This window comes from Ostrea edulis, chromosome 4 (genome assembly GCF_947568905.1).
Source record: "Ostrea edulis chromosome 4, xbOstEdul1.1, whole genome shotgun sequence".
Lineage (NCBI taxonomy): Eukaryota > Metazoa > Mollusca > Bivalvia > Ostreida > Ostreidae > Ostrea > Ostrea edulis.
The window spans coordinates 25330452-25350260 of record NC_079167.1 but is presented as its reverse complement, the minus strand read 5'-3'; the positions used below and the strand labels follow the sequence as shown (position 1 = coordinate 25350260).

General features: G+C 35.6%; 1 protein-coding gene across 4 annotated transcripts in view; it reads left to right on the top strand.

Annotated features, from left to right (window-relative positions):
• Positions 1 to 1971: 1971 nt before the first annotated feature.
• The window catches only part of LOC125671586 (rap guanine nucleotide exchange factor 2-like), a 58216-nt gene continuing 40378 nt past the window's right edge, over positions 1972 to 19809 (top strand). For all 4 annotated transcript variants that reach the window (XM_048907394.2, XM_056162339.1, XM_056162337.1 and 1 more), the window contains exons 1-4: positions 1972 to 2037; positions 8203 to 8642; positions 14952 to 15079; positions 18013 to 18096. In XM_048907394.2, the coding sequence (XP_048763351.1) occupies positions 8502 to 8642; positions 14952 to 15079; positions 18013 to 18096 (353 nt within the window). In that variant the 5' untranslated portion in view covers positions 1972 to 2037; positions 8203 to 8501. The remainder of the gene's footprint in view (positions 2038 to 8202; positions 8643 to 14951; positions 15080 to 18012; positions 18097 to 19809) is intronic.

Sequence of the window (19809 nt, the reverse complement as noted above, 5' to 3'; positions counted from 1 at the left end):
ATATGACTGCCCACCAAGGTTCATCACGATGGGGGAGTCTTCAACCTGCAGTGCCTGAAAACCAAGATCAAGGTTCACTTCAAAAGATTGAAAGACATTTCTCTTTGCAGATGATTGCGCCCTTTATGCCTCAACAGAGATTGACATGCAACAAAGCCTGAACAGGTTTTCGGATGCTTGTGGCAACTTTGGTTCAATGACGATAAGCGCTAAAAAACAAACAAAAAAACTGAGGTCATGATCCAACCAGCACCAAATAGCCCTTACATTGAGCCGAGCATCTACATCAAATCTGAGCGCCTCTACCCTGTGGAAAAGTTTACATACCTTGGAAGCACCTTATCTAGAACCGTCCACATTGATGACGAAGTAAACTCCCGCATAGCTAAAGCAAGCCAAGCCTTTGGCCGCCTGAACAAAACTGTATGGGGCCGCCGAGGCATAACCACAGTGACAAAGCTCAGCGTGTACAGAGCAGTTGTACTGACAACCTTATTCAATGCAAGTGAGACCTGGACGGTATACCAGAGACACACCAATACAGTAAACCTCTTTCACACAGCATGTCTGTCTACAATTTTGGGCTTCATATGGCAGGACAAGATCCCAGATACTGAGTTTCAAGCGCGCTAACATGTACAGCACCAACACCATAGGCGTAGCTTGGGTTCGAATATTACCGAGGCAGGGGGTCTGGGGGGCTGCACCCCCCAGAAGCTATCGACATTTTAACAACGTAAAAGGTTTTTTTTTTTTTTTTTTTTTTTTTTTTTTTTTTTTTTTTTTTTACCGAGGCAGCTGCCTCGGTTGCCTCAATGGAAGCTACGCCACTGAACACCATGCTGCGGTCAGGCCATCTCAACTGGGCTGGTCATGTTAGAAGAATGGATGACACACGCATCCCGAAACAGCTCCTGTAAGTGGACCTAGAAAATGGCTCATGCTGGACAGAGGTGGTCAGGGAAAGCGGTACAAAGACTCCCTGAAAGTATCCACCAAGCTGTTTCACATCGAACCTGACACACGGGGAGATCTAATCTCGGTTGAGATTCGGCTTGGCTGAATATTTGGACTGACGCCTTCGATCATCGATGAAGGCGTCTTTCCAAATATTCAGCCAAGCCGAATCTCAGCCGAGATTAGGGAAGATCCATGAAGATCTAGTTCTTGACTGAATTGCCTGGCGCTCTAGATAGCGTGAAGATGGGCGCAAAGATACACGAAGAGAATCGTGCCTGGCAAAGCAGAAGAGGGCTATGCTAAATGAGAGAAAAGCATCGACAGCGCGCTCCATCCGGACTGTCTTGTCCCGCAGAGTGTGGAAAGACGTTCCATGACAGCCATCTTCGAACCCACAACACTCGAGGCGCAGAAATTAGCAGAGATCTTCGACATCAAAGACGAACTACACTCCAATATACACGTGATTTTAAGAAATCTAAAGCTGCTGCGATTAATTTTCATCATTGATTTGATACTTGAATATACATCCTATGCTAAACATTTACCCCTGTTTTTTTTTTTTTTTAATCATTTGCTCCAAAGACCATTTCTCCGCACTGTTGTCGGAACGTTGTTTTTGACAAATTCTATTTTCTCACAAGTATATAAGAGAAAATTTATCTGATCTTGAATAGTTTTCACTTCTGTCGAAAATCTGTTAAGTTTGATCAGTTATATGATTATTTGATTTCTTTCGCAATTTTAATGCATTTTTATAGCTATTATAAGCGACTTTACTTAGTATACATGTTATATCAAACTTTAATTTTTAGAGAAAGTTGTGTCGCTTAATATTCACATGAAGCAAGCAACATATGTTCCATGTTTGTTTGACAGGTTACACCATCGCCTTCATTTCAAATATTGAAACATTTTGCCAATTTCTACAGCACATTTTAAATCTTTTCCAGCAGAGTTTGTAAGATTTTCTAATATTTCAAAGTGGCGCGAAGTGACGTCAAAGGAAGCAGTCTCGTTTTCATTGTAAACAGTCCAAAACCAATATGGCGGAAAATCCATGCAAAAAATATTTTGGTAAGGATTATGTGTCATTGTTAGGCAGTTCATGCGATGAAATTGTGTGAAAAAAGGATGGAATATTCTTTTAAGGATGAAATGTTGCAATTAACTTAATTAAATACAGTGGTCACATGTACTTAAGAATTAATGAAGCGAGTAATCCAGGTAAATCTGGACAGGTGTAAATAATGTACAGTATCTTCATGTTCCACACTGTAAATATGTTGACTGAACTTATCCTTTACAGTATTGTACACAATTTATTGTATGATTAGCTGTATAGCATATGTAAAGAAGATTCACATTCTTGGAACAAATTCAAAGTTTTGATTGAAAAGCTGTTGATGTATGAAGGGGAGGGGGGGGGGGGGTATAATCATCGTATATTATTATGTGTATTCTTAAATTTTGATTAGCGTTAGACTATGAAACTGGAGATTGGAGTGACTAGCGTCTGAAAATCTTGTATTCATTCAAGACCATGGAAAGATAGTTTTTTCCTTGGTGCCGTTTTAAGCTGAATGCTTGTCTTTAAAAGATATATGATGAATGTCATTTGTACATGAACTCTTATTGCATAATGAGTAGTTCAGAGCATGTAACATAGATTGTTTACTTGGTTATTAAATTTAATTGTAATTCTATCATACAATTTTAGATATTATACAAAAAATTATTGAAAAAGGTCAGTTCAAAACACCACAAACATGAGGAATTTGGTTTCAAGAAGCAGTTCTTGTGTGAGAATGAAAATGTTTGAATTTCCTCGACGAGTAGTAAAGCGGTATCGGTAAAGCGGATTGTGGATCAAGAAAAATCATTCCTAGAAATTTCTGTCCCTCGGTAATTATGTTTGTTTAAATTAAAACACAGGCAATTACATCTGAATATATCAATTTGTTTTAACTAATTATATCAATTGAAAAACCCCACTAATATTAAATGAATAAAATGTCATTATTATGAATAAAATTACTTCGTAGAAATGTTCTTATAAAATGGTTTCTGTGTTTAATATGTGTATAGAATACGCAATTTCCGAGTTGCCCAATAGTTCTTTCCCTTTGTGGAACTCTTATGCACAGTGAGATGCAAAACATACTATCGTCCACACGCGGTGGGTACAAATGCTTATCGCTGCCTTCATATATTGCCTAAAGGCTGATTATCGGACATCAATCATGCAATCACCCAAACTGCAGGGATATACAATATTAGTAAGTTTATTAGTATTTAATAATAAAATAGCTCAAACAAAATCGATAATCACCATTTTTCTTCAGATTAAAATATCACTCGTGCAGAAGAGGAAATAAAAAAATTTCATATTAAATTTAATGGCGTAATTCAATCAAATATTATTCTTGAAATGGTCAGTTTAATGTATACCAATGGCTGGTATTAACATAATTTACACTTTCATTATTTTTATCCGTATTTACATAACTAGTCTATAGTATATATATGTATACATCTTATACCCACCCAAGCGTTCAAAGGAACACTGAACATACCTCTATCACTGAAGAGCTGATAACTCGGAAGTTGCGTATTGGAATGTTACAATTATGCATTTAACTATTAGATATATATATATATATATACATGATATATATAGAGTGATCATTAAAATGCATTACAGGCTCAAAACATAGTTCCTTCACTTTTATTGATTATTAAGCACAAAATGATACTTTTCAAATTTGATCATTTTACGTGTCAATTTTTCCAATTCTGTTGACCTTGGACCCAGTGTGAAAATGGTAGGACAGCTCCTGTATTGACTTAGAAGTGAAAGAGGTTTGAAATTTTGTGGATGATATCTCTGTGTTAAGGCCTCTTCAATTATGCCGAATCAAAGTGCAAATTTCATGACCATTTGACATTATCCTTTTATCCACTGATTAGAAACATAAACTTTGGTAATAAATTTTAATTTTGAGAAAGAGGGTTTGATATTGTGTATATATGGTTGTTGTGCTGTTGTGTGAAAGCCCCTTGCACAGTTCTGTAATGGACATCCTTGACCTTTGACCTACTTACTTAAATTAAGACTTTATCATTACTTATAATTTGCAGTTATGAGATTTGCTATCTTGAACAGTTCTACAATGGACATTCTTAACCTCTGACCTAGTGATGAAACGATTGTCGCCGATGATCGATTGTCGGTCGTTCAGAGACCTACGATGCTACTAATCGATTACAAAATAAAAGTCGCCGACATCGTTGACCAAACAAAATCCGGACATCACTTCAACTTTGTTCAAATTTTATTTTCTGTATGTCAAACCCGATCAAAAATAAGCAAACAAAATGGCGGGAGATATGAAGGACGGTAACAACGACATTCAACAGTCAAATAAAGGAGCCTATCTCTGATATCTGCGGTACATTGAGATTATAGATAAATTCCATTACTTGATATATTGGAATTCTGATTTATTTACCAGTGAATAAATGAAACAAAGAAAAATTCAAATGTTGTTTCCATAAATCAGGGACCTAGGCTATATACTTAGTATATAGGTCCTTGCATAAATTTAATGATTCTGTTACATCTAATTTGAGGGGAAAACACTTCAATGCCAATTCCGATTATAATCGATTATTAATCGATTACATGTGTCTGATAATCGATTGTGGTTTTTGGTCCGATTGCCCATCACTACTCTGACCTACCTACTTGAATTAAGATTTTATCATTGTCTATGTTTCGCAGTTGTATGAGATGGGGTTTTGCTATGTTGAATAGTTCCACAATGGACAGCTTTGACCTCTGACCTACCTATTTAAACTAAGACTTTATCATTACCTATACTTTGCAGTTTTCAGATGTTAATTCTAGTGACATGAATTTGTTGCCATAAGATTTACTTTTAGTTGACAGTGCAGTGATTTTTTAAGGCCCATTTTGGGTCGAAATTTCGGCCCTTTCCCCTCCTAAAAATTGTCAATTTTTTCCCAATTTAGCATGCATTTTTCCCAATAATAAAATTCTGAAAGAAAAACGTATTTGAAAAAAATAAACATTTGATGTGAAATATATATACATACAACTTAACAAAGAGTTATGGGAATGATGATTTGGATAGAATAGTTCAAAATTTTAGAAGGTTAAAGAAAATTAGATGTATAAAATAAAGATAATATAATGTTTGATATGATTTTAAAACTTATTTATGATAAAATTGATTTTTCCCAGTTTGATTGAAATGTCGACAATTTTTCCCAATTTGAAAGCCACAGGACCCTTGTAAAAAATGTAGAAAAATCACTGCAGTGGCGGTTGTGTCTCACAATACATCTAGTGTATGAAATTACAAATGCAAATATCACTATAGTTAAAGTCAATATGTTGTATTTATAAATACTAAGTAAAGTAGTCACAACAGTATGTTTCTTATCAACATTTGTCCCTTTTTTAGAACAAATAAAACAAATTAAATCGACTTTATATTGAAATATTCATAATGTTATGGAAAGTTAACTCTCTGAAAGGAAGTATATGTAATCCATGGTACACTATTTGATAACATAAATTGATACAAAGGCACAGAAGTGTGGGTGGGGGTAAAGGCAATTGCCACACACTCTATCTCATATACTATGCACCTCATTGCAGTGTTAGGATATCACATGAATTGGAATCAATATAAGCTATAGACAGCTTCTGTGTACAAAACTCAAGAGTTCAAATAATTCCTCTAATTGCTTCACACATATGCACAGTTTATGATGATGTCAAACACTAGCTGAACATATTGTTATAGAATACCCAAGTCGTGTAGCATTCATTATGTCAGATTTAATGATAAATTACAGCAATTGTTTCTATTCAATTGTGTAAACATTTTCAATTATAACCAAAAACTGATAAAGGCATTAAAAAATGCAATTAGTGCACTGTGATGTATTTAGATTAGTGTTGTCTGAGAATAGTTGGTAGTTGCTTTGACCCTCTTGCAATGGAGTACAAAATAAAATTATAGTAGATTTTACTGATAATTGCTGGGAAAATTGTAGAGAAAATGAAACCCATGCTATTTTGCTTTGCTCAATCATGCCTTTGGGAGGTTGAGGAGATTTCATTCAGTGTTGTAGTTTCCTTCTTTATTTTACCTTTCACAATCATGCAACAATGTCAGACAGAAATTTTCTTTAAGGTTAACTTTGTAATGCATCAATGGACATTGGTAATTCTTAATACATATATACTATGTGCATGATAAATTTAGTTGGAATAGTTAAAGATAAGATTGAAAATCTTATATACAATGTACTATATGCAAAGTTATATATATTCCTCTCTGGAGCTTGGCCTGTTGGGATACAGTGTCTTTTAGCAGACTATTTCAGTCTTTATGAGTGGAGAGTGGGGGAGTGAGTTCTGTATTTCTCACTGGAGTGTGGAGAGTTGGGGAACAGTCCAAACTAGTTTATAAATTTCTCTGTGGAGGGTGGGGAAACAATTTCTGTACTTCTCACTGGAGTGGGAGGAGGGGGGACTTGTTCTGTATTTTGCAGTGGAGAGTGAAGGAAGTAATTCTGTATTTTTCACTGGAGTGGGGGAACTAGTTCTGTATTTCACAGTGAAGAGTGAGGAAACTAGTTCTGTATTTCCCAGTGGAGAGTGAGGTAACTAGTTCTGTATTTCACAGTGGAGTGTTGGGAACTAGTTCTGTATTTCACAGTGCAGTGTGGGAAACTAGTACTGTATTTCACAGTGCAGTGTGGGGAACTAGTTCTGTATTTCTCTATGGAGTTTGGGGAACTAGTTCTGTATTTCGTAGTGGAGAGTGAGGGAACTAGTTCTGTATTTCGTAGTGGAGAGTGAGGGAACTAGTTCTGTATTTCACAGTGCAGTGTGGGGAAAATAGTTCTGTATTTCACAGTGCAGTGTGGGGGAACTAGTTCTGTATTTCACAGTGCAGTGTGGGGGAACTAGTTCTGTATTTCTCTATGGAGTGTGTGAAACTAGTTCTGTATTTCTCTCTGGAGTGTGGGGGAACTAGTTCTGTATTTCACAGTGGAGTGTGGGGGAACTAGTTCTGTATTTCACAGTGCAGTGTGGGGAAACTAGTTCTGTATTTCACAGTGCAGTGTGGGGGAACTAGTTCTGTATTTCACAGTGGAGTGGGGGGGGGGGACTAGTTCTGTATTTCACAGTGGAGTGTGGGGGAACTAGTTCTGTATTTCACAGTGGAGTGTGGGGGAACTAGTTCTGTATTTCTCTCTGGAGTGTGGGGGAACTAGTTCTGTATTTCACAGTGGAGTGTGGGGGAACTAGTTCTGTATTTCACAGTGCAGTGTGGGGAAACTAGCTCTGTATTTCACAGTGGAGTGTGGGGGAACTGGTTCTGTATTTCTCTATGGAGTGTGGGGGGGGGGGGGGAACTCGTTCTGTATTTCGTAGTGGTGTGGGGGAACTGGTTCTGTATTTCTCTATGGAGTGTGGGGGAACTACATGTAGTTCTGTATTTCGTAGTGGAGAGTGAGGGAACTAGTTCTGTATTTCACAGTGGAGAGTGAGGGAACTAGTTCAGTATTTCACAGTGGAGTGTGGGGGGAACTAGTTCTGTATTTCTCATTGAAGTATGCCCTACTGTGGGATATATTAGTACTCTATTAACCAATGGAGTTTGCCCTGGGTGGGGGGATAAGTCCTATAAGGGAATACAGTTGTGTTGAGAATGAGAAATTGAACTAGCAGACTGATCTAGACATGCAAAAAACTGATCTTCTCATTGCTAAACTACACTGATTGACTAAACTTTTAACATATTGATCGACCACCACCATTGCAGCTTCTCACGATTACTTTAGATGATGAATTAAGCAGTATTTGTAGGAGCTAATTAATCTTGTGCATTGATTTATAGAAAATTAAGAAAGAAGTTCATAATAGTTCAGATGATTGGTTGTATTTGCCATTTAAAGTTAACATGAGTTCACATTCAGTATTTTTTTTTTAATAAGTACACTAATCATGGAATTTGTTTGAAGCAGTCATGATGTCTCAATTACAAGGCAGTAAATTGGTAATTGGGTTTATTTATTTAAAAGTCTTTGGTCTATGCATCAGAAAAAAGGTTTATTTATCTATTACTCCAAAACACTGAATATCAGTAGCATTATTTGTTTACGTTTAGGAATCATAAGCATTTCCTTCTGTTACAGATCAAGACACTGAGAAGTTTCGTCTGGATATAAGCAGTGGCAGAATCAACGCTGAGCACCAAGAAGAATTGCATGTTTGCGATGATTGAATTCTCTACCTTCAATGTGAGACTGAAAAAAAGCTATTGTGTCTATCGTATCTGACAAATATGTGATGGAAAAACAATATGTTCCTGATGTTTATCTGAGACAGTGACCATAATTACCTATTTTGTCTAATCTGTAACGAGAATGTGAAAAAAAGATATAGAGGAATATATAGCATGTAGTATTGATAGAAAGAAGACTTTGGTGTAAAAATGTACACTACACCGTACCACCATCAGTCGAAGGGCTACATGCCCTCTATGCAAGGTGAAGGACGTGGGAAGATGTCTGCTCACAGTGATATTCAATTCATCAAGTGTCTGCAGAAATTCCCTCATCAACGCACAGAACAGGTAATTATTATGGGCAATTCTTTGATTATTTTTCTGGTAAGTTCTAGGGCATGCATAATGTTATTTCTATATGGGGCATAATGTTTGAGGTGTCGTGATGGTGTTTGAATCTATATACATTCAAAACTAACTGTATCCAGTATATCTATCTCTGAATTATTTATTCTTAATATTAATTGATTTCATATATTGGGGGTAGGGTGGAGGTGAGTATTAAACTGTTATTTTTCAATTAGAATTTGTATCTGGATAATTACAGTAATGATTTGATATAAAGATATAAGTAGTTTATATTTTACATATATTCATAGTAGTATGTACTGCATAAGGTACATGTATAGCTAGGGTATAATTTATACAGTCATGGAGAAATTTGAAAACAAAACGAATTCAGTCCCGTTATTAGTCCTATTAGATGCAGACCTGTAGTTCTCTGGGGGGGAATTGGAATGACAGAGATCTAATACGGAAATCATGTGGATTAAAAACTGGACTGTAAATCCAAGGCTTCACACCAGGTGGATATTTTTCCTGAGAGTTACAGTTCTATCACATTGTTGAATGATGCCAGAGTGGTTTAAAGGCTTTATATATAGGGTATTATGTTTTCCTTCTTTCAAACATGTTTGAATGCTTTGATTTACTAGGATGAAATGGTGACAGACCTTACGATGCATTGTACCATTGTTAGGAAGAGTCTGGTGACCTACATTCTGCTCTTTGTGTGTGATCCGGTCTATCTATGGATGCAATGATCCAAAGTAGAAATTGCATACATTGCTTTTTATCCAGGGGATTTTAGTTGTACAAAATGTATACATTTAACATGAATAGTGCTGACGATAACCAGTACTTTTTTTAACCTGATCAATGATTTCTCAACATTTCTCATAAATGGCCTGGGCCTTTACGATTGGGAAAAAAATCATTGACATTTTTATCAAATTGGGGGAAAATCTATAACATTGTAATTAACCTAAATGAATATATACACGTATATATGTCAATTACAATATAAAGTAATTTTAACATTTTACTGAAATTAATTTGCTAGATGAAAATAACACTGATAGCTCTACATTAGTAACTTTCTCTTTCTTAACACTTTCAGTTATTTTTCTAAATTTCCATATGAAAGGCCTTTAATTAAGTGACAAATGCACATTAAAATATGTTGTATGTGAAAAATTCAATTCAACAAAAACATATGTTTACAATACAAATTAAGGGAAAAAAAACGCAACTTCAAGTAGGAAAATTTGGTGGTTTTTGAAAGGGTAAGGGACCCAGATATAAATTGGGTGTAGAAAAATAAATCACTGCTGATACTAGCTTTTTTCAATGAAATAATATTTTGCCTAATATAAATTTCTTTCATTAAATAATTCAATGTTTTAATTTAATTAGCAATACTTTTTATTTTACCTGTTACTAATTTTTTTTTTTATGAAATAATGTTTGCTCAACATAAATTTCTCTCATGAAATAATTTAATGTTTTCAACTTTACTTATCAGGTAAGAAATTTGTTTTGCAATGGATAGTTCTACATAATACATACACTCATAGAGACATTATTTTGTGGGCTTGATTTCATCATGTTAGCTTACAATTGTTGTTATTATCCCCCCCCCCCTCCAAATGGGGACCTGTCAGGCAGTATGTTGGATTATTATATACTTTCAATTTCATCTTTTCTTTTTTCTTTAAAAGTTTGTGGGAATATATTGCACGATATATGCCCGGAAACATTCCGGCCCGCAATCAATACACAAGCCATTATTTTTCAAATTTTTTATATTTTACTCAGTTAAACCAATAAAGAAATTGTTAAAAATAAAATTATTGTTTGTTTCTAAATGAAATTGAGAGTATATAATAAAAAGGTTATAGTCTTTGCATGTGAAAATATGATGACTTCGTTTTTTGTCGCGGACGGACCTTGCAAGGTCAGTCCGTCTACGCGCCAAAAAACTCAGTCTTCATATTTTCCCATACAAAGTCTATAACCTATAATGATCAGTCAGTAGACGGAGTGTTCACGCAATATCTTGAAAACCCTTTGTTTGACAGACATCAAACTTGGTGTATTGGTTCTAACAAAGGAATAGATTACCTCTATTGAATTAGAGGTGACAAAGTCAAAGTTCAAGGGTCAAATAAACTGGGCTTAAGAAAACATTGTCTGGTCAATATCTTGATAACCCTTTGCTTGACAGACAGCAGACTTTGTACACTGCAGTCTGACTAAACTTAGTCAGCCCCTACTATTTTACTGCATTAATGCATAGAAAATAGTACCTGGACTGGCTTTATTTGGACAGTGTACACTGGGACAGTGTACACTGGTACATCCTAACGAGCCAGTGTACCAAGTTTGATATCTGTGAAGCAAAGGGTTTTCATATACTGAGCAGACATTATCTTGTGTCCAGAGTAGTTCGGTCAATACCTTGACCTTGTGACCTCAAAATCCAGGGATTGTATGCTCCTTAGGATGTACCAGTTCACCAAGTTTGATGTATGTCAAGCAAAGGGTTTTCAAGCTATTGAGTGGACAATATCTTATGTCCAGAGTAGTTTGACCATTAACCTTTGACTTTGTGACCTAAAAATCAATGGAAGTCATCTACATCAAAGGTAGAACCAGTGTACCAAGTTTGATGTCTGTCATGAAATGGGTAAAGGGTTCTCAAAATATTGAGCACACAAGTAGGTGACCCCCATTAGTTTTCAAGTCACAAGGTCAAGGGTCATGACTTAAATGACTAATTATTTGGAAATGGTTGCTCAGTATCTTGAGAGATCAAACTTATTGTTATGGTTGCCCCGACTAGATTTTCATTTAGTATTACTGTAGAGACATTCTGATCCTTTTCAATATAAGTACCAAACAAGGGAGGAGAGGCATATATGTTTTGAAACATTTCTTATTTTATAAAGTAGTATGTCTTCATAACATTTAGGTTTAATATATTTAGAAACACTGAATTTTACTTATTGTACAAAGGACCGGTATGTGTCCGCAAGTTAATTTTTATGCACCTGAGATCGAAGATCGGGGAGCATATTGTTTTGTCCTGTCTGTAATTCTGTCATTCTATCTGAAACTTTAACCTTGCTAATAACTTTTGAACAGTAAGTGCTAGAGCTTTGATATTTCACATGAATATTTCTTGTGACAAGACCTTTCTGTGGGTACCAACATTTTTTACCCTGTGACCTTGTCCTTGGAGTTTGACCTACTTTTTAGAAACTTTAACCTTGCTAATAAATTCTGAACAGTAAATGCTAGAGCTTTGATATTTCACATGAGTATTCCTTGTGACAAGACCTTTCCATGGGTACCAACATTTTTTACCCTGTGACTTTGACCTTGGAGTTTGACCTACTTTTTAAAAACTTTAACCTTGCTAATAACTTTTGATCAGTAAGTGCTAGAGCTTTGATATTTCACATGAGTATTTCTTGTGACAAGACCTTTCCTTTGGTTCTAAACCTTTTGACCTTGACATTTGACCTACTTTTTAAAAAAATTGACATTGGTGTCAGTCAGAACTTCTAAATGGTAAATTTTAGAGCTTTCTTATCGCACATCAGCATTTCTTGTGACAAGATCTTTCTACTGGTGCCAAGATATTTGTCCTTGTGACCTTGGCCATCTTTGGAATTGGCCATTGTTGGTGGCATTTGTCTTTCACAAACACATCTTATTCAGTGTTAAATTGTGTGATTGTTTTATTGATACATTTATATATCATTTCTTGGTGATAGAACTTATATTGTTTAAAACTTTTTATTTTCTTTCTTGAAGAGTAAGAGAAAGGTCGTAAGGGGGGTATATATATGCTCCTAAACCATTTCTTGTGTATAACTCAAGAACTCGTGTAGTCTTAAAACCAAAGAAAGATAACTCTTTAGACTTGATAATATACTGCTCAAAATTTGATAAGGATCACTAGGTTATATGTGTGTAATTTACCACTAAGATAACAAAAGATATAAATTTGACTTAGAAATGTGTTTACTCAGGTTATGAATGAAAATTCATGAACAGCATGAACTTTTATTAATACGGAATGCTTGAAATCTGATAACAACACCAAAAGGCATTTCATTACAAAAAGTTAACAGCAAACCAGAGAAAGAAATACACAGTTTTTGGGGATAGTCCATCATTACACTTGAAGTATCAATACTGGGTATGGCCTCCCCTTGCATCAATGACGGCTTGACAACGTCGAGCCATGCTGTCAATAAGCACCTGGATGTTTCCAATGGGAAGGTTGTTCCACTCTTCCACGAGGGCGTTTCCGAGCTCTGCCAAAGTCGTGGGTTGTGCTCTACGGCTCGAAAGGTCAACCTGCAGCATGTTCCATACATGCTCAATTGGGTTCAAGTCCGGCGAGCGCGCTGGCCAGTCCATGTGGACAATTGTCTCCTGCTGAAGGTACTGCTCCACCACCCTGGGGCGATGAGGACGGGCGTTATCATCCATCAGGATGAACTCAGGGCCAACAGCACCAGCGTAGGATCTGACATAAACATCGAGGATCTCATCCCGGTACCGCACCCCCGTCATTGTTCCTCTCTCCAGGACATGAAGATCTGTTCTTCCATCCCTGCTGATTCCACCCCAGACCATGATGGAACCACCACCATAACGGTCATGTTCACTGATGTTGGCATCATGGAAACGTTCACGTTGTCGTCACCACACTCGGTGCCTCCTGTCTGTAAAGTCCAAACAATACCTGGACTCATCGGTGAACAGAACTTGAACCCAATCGTTCTGTGTCCAAGTGACATGATCTTCAGCCCAGTCCAATCGCTCCCGCCGGTGTCGAACAGTCAGAGGGACTCGAACACATGCCCTTCTCGAGTTGAGACCTGCATTGTGAAGCCGATTCCGTATCGTCTGAGTGGACACATTCACCCCCGAGGCGTTCAGGAGGTCGTTACGTAGGCTGGTTGCTGTCCAGAAGGGATGGCGTCGTTCCTGAAGAGCCACAAAATGGTCTTGGCATTGGGTTGTCGACCTCCGACGACCACCCACATGTCGGTGTGCTGCTGTACCAAAAGTTTGCTGTCGGTTCCAGGCCCTGTTTACAACGCTCTGGCTGACGTTTAGTGTATTTGCAACGTCACGTTGTGAATAGCCAGCGTCAAGCATTCCAATACATTTGCCCAGTTGTTCTGTCGTCAGGCGACGCACGTTGAGGGGGCATTGTGTTGATAAACGTAGTGTAAACACTCAAGTGAGTTTGAAATTTTAGAAAGAATCAGACACTGATGCCTGAGTGAAAATCGTGCAATGGTAGCAAAAGCATAAACTGTGATGAAAAATGCATTTCCCATGGCATGAAATGCACGTGCAAGTTTGTTGAAGACGTTTTTTTATTTCACTTGGACACAATATTGCCAGTTATGCAGTTATCAATTTTTTAAACAGAAAAATATCTATGATCCTTATCAAATTTTGAGTAGTATATTTGGAAAAAGAAAATGAACTATGATAGACACATTAAGCGTAATATGTTTATTGAAAATGATCTGAATATTTGAGTTTTCTTTGACTAATGCTATCAAATATTAAGATAATGAAAATATCGATTTTGACATCCCTACTATCATTACATTTGGGAGCATCTATATAATGTTTCTTAAACAGTTCTTGTTTGAAGACATTTTGATAAAGTTTAACCCATATTAATTAAGTATATGTATTGAGAAAAAGTTTCAAGAAACAAACCCAGGTATGTTTGGTTTATGTGTACGTTACATTGTGATCATGTGACAAGGAAAAGAGAGATACCCTTAGGTTTTGAGTATATTTGGAACATGTAATTGGGTTAGTTCATACTACAAAGTTCATCTGGTTAACTCGGTTAAAGTTGGTCAATTCACAATGCATTCACATTGGGCTGACTTAAAACCATTTCCAAAGTGGGTTAAGAAAAACTGCAAAGTGGGTTAACTAATTCGGATCAAGTGCAGTGTAAATGTGAAGTTGGTTATGAATATGTTTACTATAAAGCATGTCAAAGCTGGAATTTGGCTAATGTTATAAAGATGTGACAAATTTCTTATAACTATTGAAATATTGGCATGTTTTTATAGTGCTTTATTTTTAATAATTCAAGTAAACCCACATATGTGAGGGTTAGATAATGTGGATTAAGTTATGTAACCCAGTGTGAATCGACCCTCAATATAGAAAACATTAGCACTTAAATTTATAAATCATAGAATTTTTGCCTGCAAATATAAATTTATGGTTAGGGAGTAAACATTTGATAATTTTTTGCAGGATTTGGACCTTGTGTATTCCTATCTACATGGAATGGAGGCCCTTTCATCACTTCGAGAGCCAGCCCTCAGAGCTCTGTGTCGTACTGTTCGATACGAATACCACGAGGCCAATGACATTCTATATTGGTATGAATTGCTGTTCTGTTTATCCTAGAAAAAAAGAAACCTCACCTAAGACGAATATTTTAGTGAATTAAAAATTTGATGCAGCTGTTTACTGCAGTGTTAAGTGAGATCTGTAGGTGTTTTGTAGGGATCTGATAATATGCTTACTTGTTTATATGATGGTGTTGATCATGAATTTGATCACATAAGCTATATGCTCAGATTAACTTGAATGTAGAGTATATGACTTGGTGGTCTTCATGTGTCAGAATAGCAACCAGGATACTTATCTATATCCCTAGACGATTATCTGCATTTTTAATGGGTACTGGCTTCATCAAGGTACCAGTTTTATCTAAATATCAACCTGTGGTAGAATGGTATCCACTCCAGGGGGGGGGGGGGGGGGGGGGGTGGTCTACGAAATGTATCCCATCAGTATAACATAAATCAGCAATGTCCTTATTGGCCTTCATTACTAGGAAAGACTTTCCTTTAACACAGGCTATCATCAAATATGTTACTGACCATTTACTGTTACTGAAATGTGAACACATTACTAGTTAATTAAAGGATGCTGTTCTAAATTTCCCAGCTTCAAGTTTGTAGAGATTGCAATATTTGACTATGATTCTCTCTTTTTGTCAGATGATCATTAAATTATACAGACCCTGAAGCGTGCTACGACACCCCCAAAATATTGTTTTGTTCTGTGCAAATTGTTCATCGTTCCATGCAAACCGTTCAGCATTCCGTGCAAATCATTCAACGTTCTATGTAGACCTTTTGAACACCGTTCCGTACAGACCGTTCACCATTGTGTTCAAACTGTTTTGTGCAAGAATCATTTCATACATGATCAAGCCATGCCCTTAGAAACTTGCAGACCATGCAAGTCATTTCAGTATGGGATCTGGAACGTATACAGGTTCAAGCAATTATTTTAAAATTTCTCTAAAATGGACATTCAACAGTGAACATTTGGAAGTAATCAAAATATTTTAAAACCACTATGCAGAGCAAATGTCGATACATTCGTAGCTCTTGAAGCAGTTTGAACACCCATGGTAGTCTTCAGAGACATGGTATATACCTCTGCCCTCATTTTCTTTTCCTTTTTTTTTTTTTTGCATATAGGAATAATTTATTTTCTTTAATCATGTTTCGTTTTTCAATAAAAGCATTTTTATCAAAATTGTTTATTAGAACTGTCTGGATAATGCAGAGACCGACCTGTGTATAACTTGTGTCTTCTGTGCCAATTCTGAGGTGTTTTTTTATTTTTACCACAACAGAGGTCAGCTAATCCGGGTATTTGAAGTTAACAACAGTTTTGACTTATTACAGAAGTTGTGAAATTTGGCTGGGGCAATTGAGATATGACAAATGAGATGTTTATAATTTTTTGTCTCTTAAAAATGAATGTGTAATATGCAAATAGTTTTCTTTAGGTTTAAAACTGATCGAGGCAAATACAGCAATGCTGGAAAGCAATGGCATGTTCAAAATTGCTAGCAATATGTTGTAAATAAATTAATCTGACTAATATTGCTCCAAGAAATAGAATTATGATTAAGCTAGATTTTATTATTTTTATGTATCTAGTGATATTAAAGTGCAGTTGGAGTTGGATCAAAACACTAAGAATCTGTTGATAATAACTGTAGTCATTATTTGTTTTATTTATTCATTTAAATATGTGATTTATTTTTCCATCTATTTCATTCATATTTTGATTTTTTCCTTTTGTTTTGTATTGTTCCTTCTTATCCAAGGTGACAGGTTCTTCTCGACTGGCTTGTATGATGTTTAGATGCACACACACACACACACACACACACCCCCCCCCCCCCCCCCCCCCCCAAGAATATGTTTCAGTCTTGCCTGACGAAAAGTTTTTAAAAAATTATTTTCCTATTGTTATACATATATTTAAAGATAAAAATAGCGAAACAGACACAACCATTTCGTTTTCAGTTTGAATGCATTTAATAGAGCACATTGACAATGAATCAATGATTTCATAAGCTGAATAATCAATATTCCATGACGATACAATTTTTTACATTCTTTTCTTTTCTTTTTAAATTTAGAGAAACTCATTAATTTGTGGTTCTCCGAACATGCTCATAAGTCATTGAGGAAGTAAAATGGAAACTTTTGATTTATTTAATGGTTGGTTTTTGTATATTTATTGATGATTTAAAAGAAGTAATTTACAGCATCAGACAGGAACAATCATTTAAAAATGGATTACTATCATTTCTTTCTCAACCTGTTTTAATATCGAGAATATTACCATTACATGTATATTCAAATTATTTCGTTTTTAAACTACCCCAGGAAGATCGAACTAAATAATGCCGAAAAAATAAAAGTGTGCATGCCATGCCTACCATTTCATGCAGACCATTTACAAGGCATGCAAGCCATGTCTACCATTTTGTGCAGACTGTTCACAATGTGGTCTGCATTTCGTGCAAAGCATTTCTAGGAAACCATTCAGTGTTCCGTGCAGACCGTTCACAAGAATCATTTGGTACGCAAGTGGAATATTAGTACACTACAGGGTCTGTATCGATCAGTACCGAATTTTGTCTTCCCCACCCACAGAAGTATAAATGGCAGACATATTTATCAAAAGAAAAGCAGCAGCATTCATAATGTGTGGCAAAATAAACAGGTCGATGTGTATGTATATATATATTGTTTGTGAGTTTGTTTAGCATCAGAGGTGTGTGGTCTGGTGTGTGTTAATTCATGATCAGTGTCAAACTATAAATAGAATAGTATCATACCTGATACCTTTGAATAGCAATCATATAAAATTGCTATTATCTGTATTTCTTTGGAGTATTCAGTGCGTGTTGTGCTATTTTTTGCATTACATTAACTGAAGTTCAAATGAAAGAGTTATCTTTCTTTAGTAACCCTGTTGTATTTTTTTTTTGCAGTCAAGGGGAGCTGAGTACTTGCTGGTATATACTGTTGTCAGGGTCTGTGTTCATTGAAGGCTCCATGTTCCTGCCCAGAAGCAGGTATTGTATTGTTTATTGACCAAGAACCATACAGTTCATAGGTATAAAGTATATACAACAACTTATACAATGAAATAGTAATAAAACATAATATATCATACTGATGTACATGGACAGGGTAGATACTGAGGATAATCTTATAATAACTGAGATCTAATAGACGAACATTTATATAAGTATATTTACCAAGTTTACATAATTCGGTAATATTTCCAGTTGATAATAGTTGGATAAGCTTGAAAGTGGAGAGTTTTTTATAATAATATTTCTTTAAATACTGTTTTCTACAATCATTATAAAAAGGACATACTAATATTATAGGGTTATTGAACTTATATTGGTGAATATTGGCACGAGTTGGCTGTCAAAATGCACAAGCTTACTCTGTAAAATACAATTATTTGTCTTCGATAGTTTTAACCAATATTTCAATATTCTATACTTTCTTAGCACATGTAGAGGTGTCCGTCCTAATTTATTGTAGACCATCATAGACATAGTAGACTTCTTGACACATAAAAGCTTTTTTACAAAAATTCAAATGAACATTTGTAAATAAATATTTCTGTTCTCTGTGTCACCATGGACAAGTTCACGAGGCCATGCAATTTTTTTTTGCTGCAGACTTCTCAAAACTAGATGAAGTAATAGATATACATGTATAATATGCAAAAATTTAATATGTACATGTTAAGATCATTTATAGAATCTAAAATCACAAGAATATATTTGCTAATTTCATAAACATCTGGACTCTATGTATTAATACAATATCTAAATATCTGCAGATTTCGGAATAGTTTAGGAAAAACTTTTAAAATCTCCTATCAAATGAAGATGACGTCTGGGAATGCAATGATTTCTGACATGTAATGCATTCCGAAAAATGTTAAAGTAATGATTTCTGAAGTTACTGGTAACAGCATCAGCATCTGAAGTGCATTGTTTTAGAACAGCTGGCAGTTACTTATATAAAACAGATGCCACATCAATTTCATATGACAATGGAAAAATGTTTTCCAAGCATTATTATCCTTTTAGTGTTATTGCAAGTTTGTAAATTGTTTATTATCAGGATAAATAGTATCCAGTATCAAAGTTAAAAAGCTATATAGAAAATGATTCTTTGATATCACTTTCTGTGCTCCATTGACAGAAGTTTCTGGGAATGTTATGGTTGTGGAATATCTGTATTAACTGTTCTATATATTATCCAAGCACGAGTTGGGAGTCCATGCTCTATCGAACCCCTGGCTCCGGAGTCCTAGGCAGAGGCCTTGTGGTAATCTAATCATGCTAGCTACAATAGTTATTTCCATATGTTGTACATTCAATTAGGTTTAATTGATCAACAGAAACAAGAGACAGGCAATACACACAGAGGGGTTTGGCAGTGGATGACATAATGTTAAATTAACTGAAGTAGTTACAAGGGATCCAGCTAGCTTTCATGGGCTGGTTTTATCCTTTTGTTTTCCTTGTGTCTTTTTCTTTTGTGCAGTGAGCGTTTAGAAGATAGGTAGTAGTAATGAGGATAATTTGCTATGCAGTTGAACATCTGTTGCATCAACTGGATGCATGAACTGATACTTCGGAAGATGTATAGAAAATACTTCAGAAGTAATGTATATATCCTTGCAATGATAATGTTCTGAATCATAATATGTATTTTTAGGACATGTATGAAAATATCTTCAAGGATATAATTTGCAT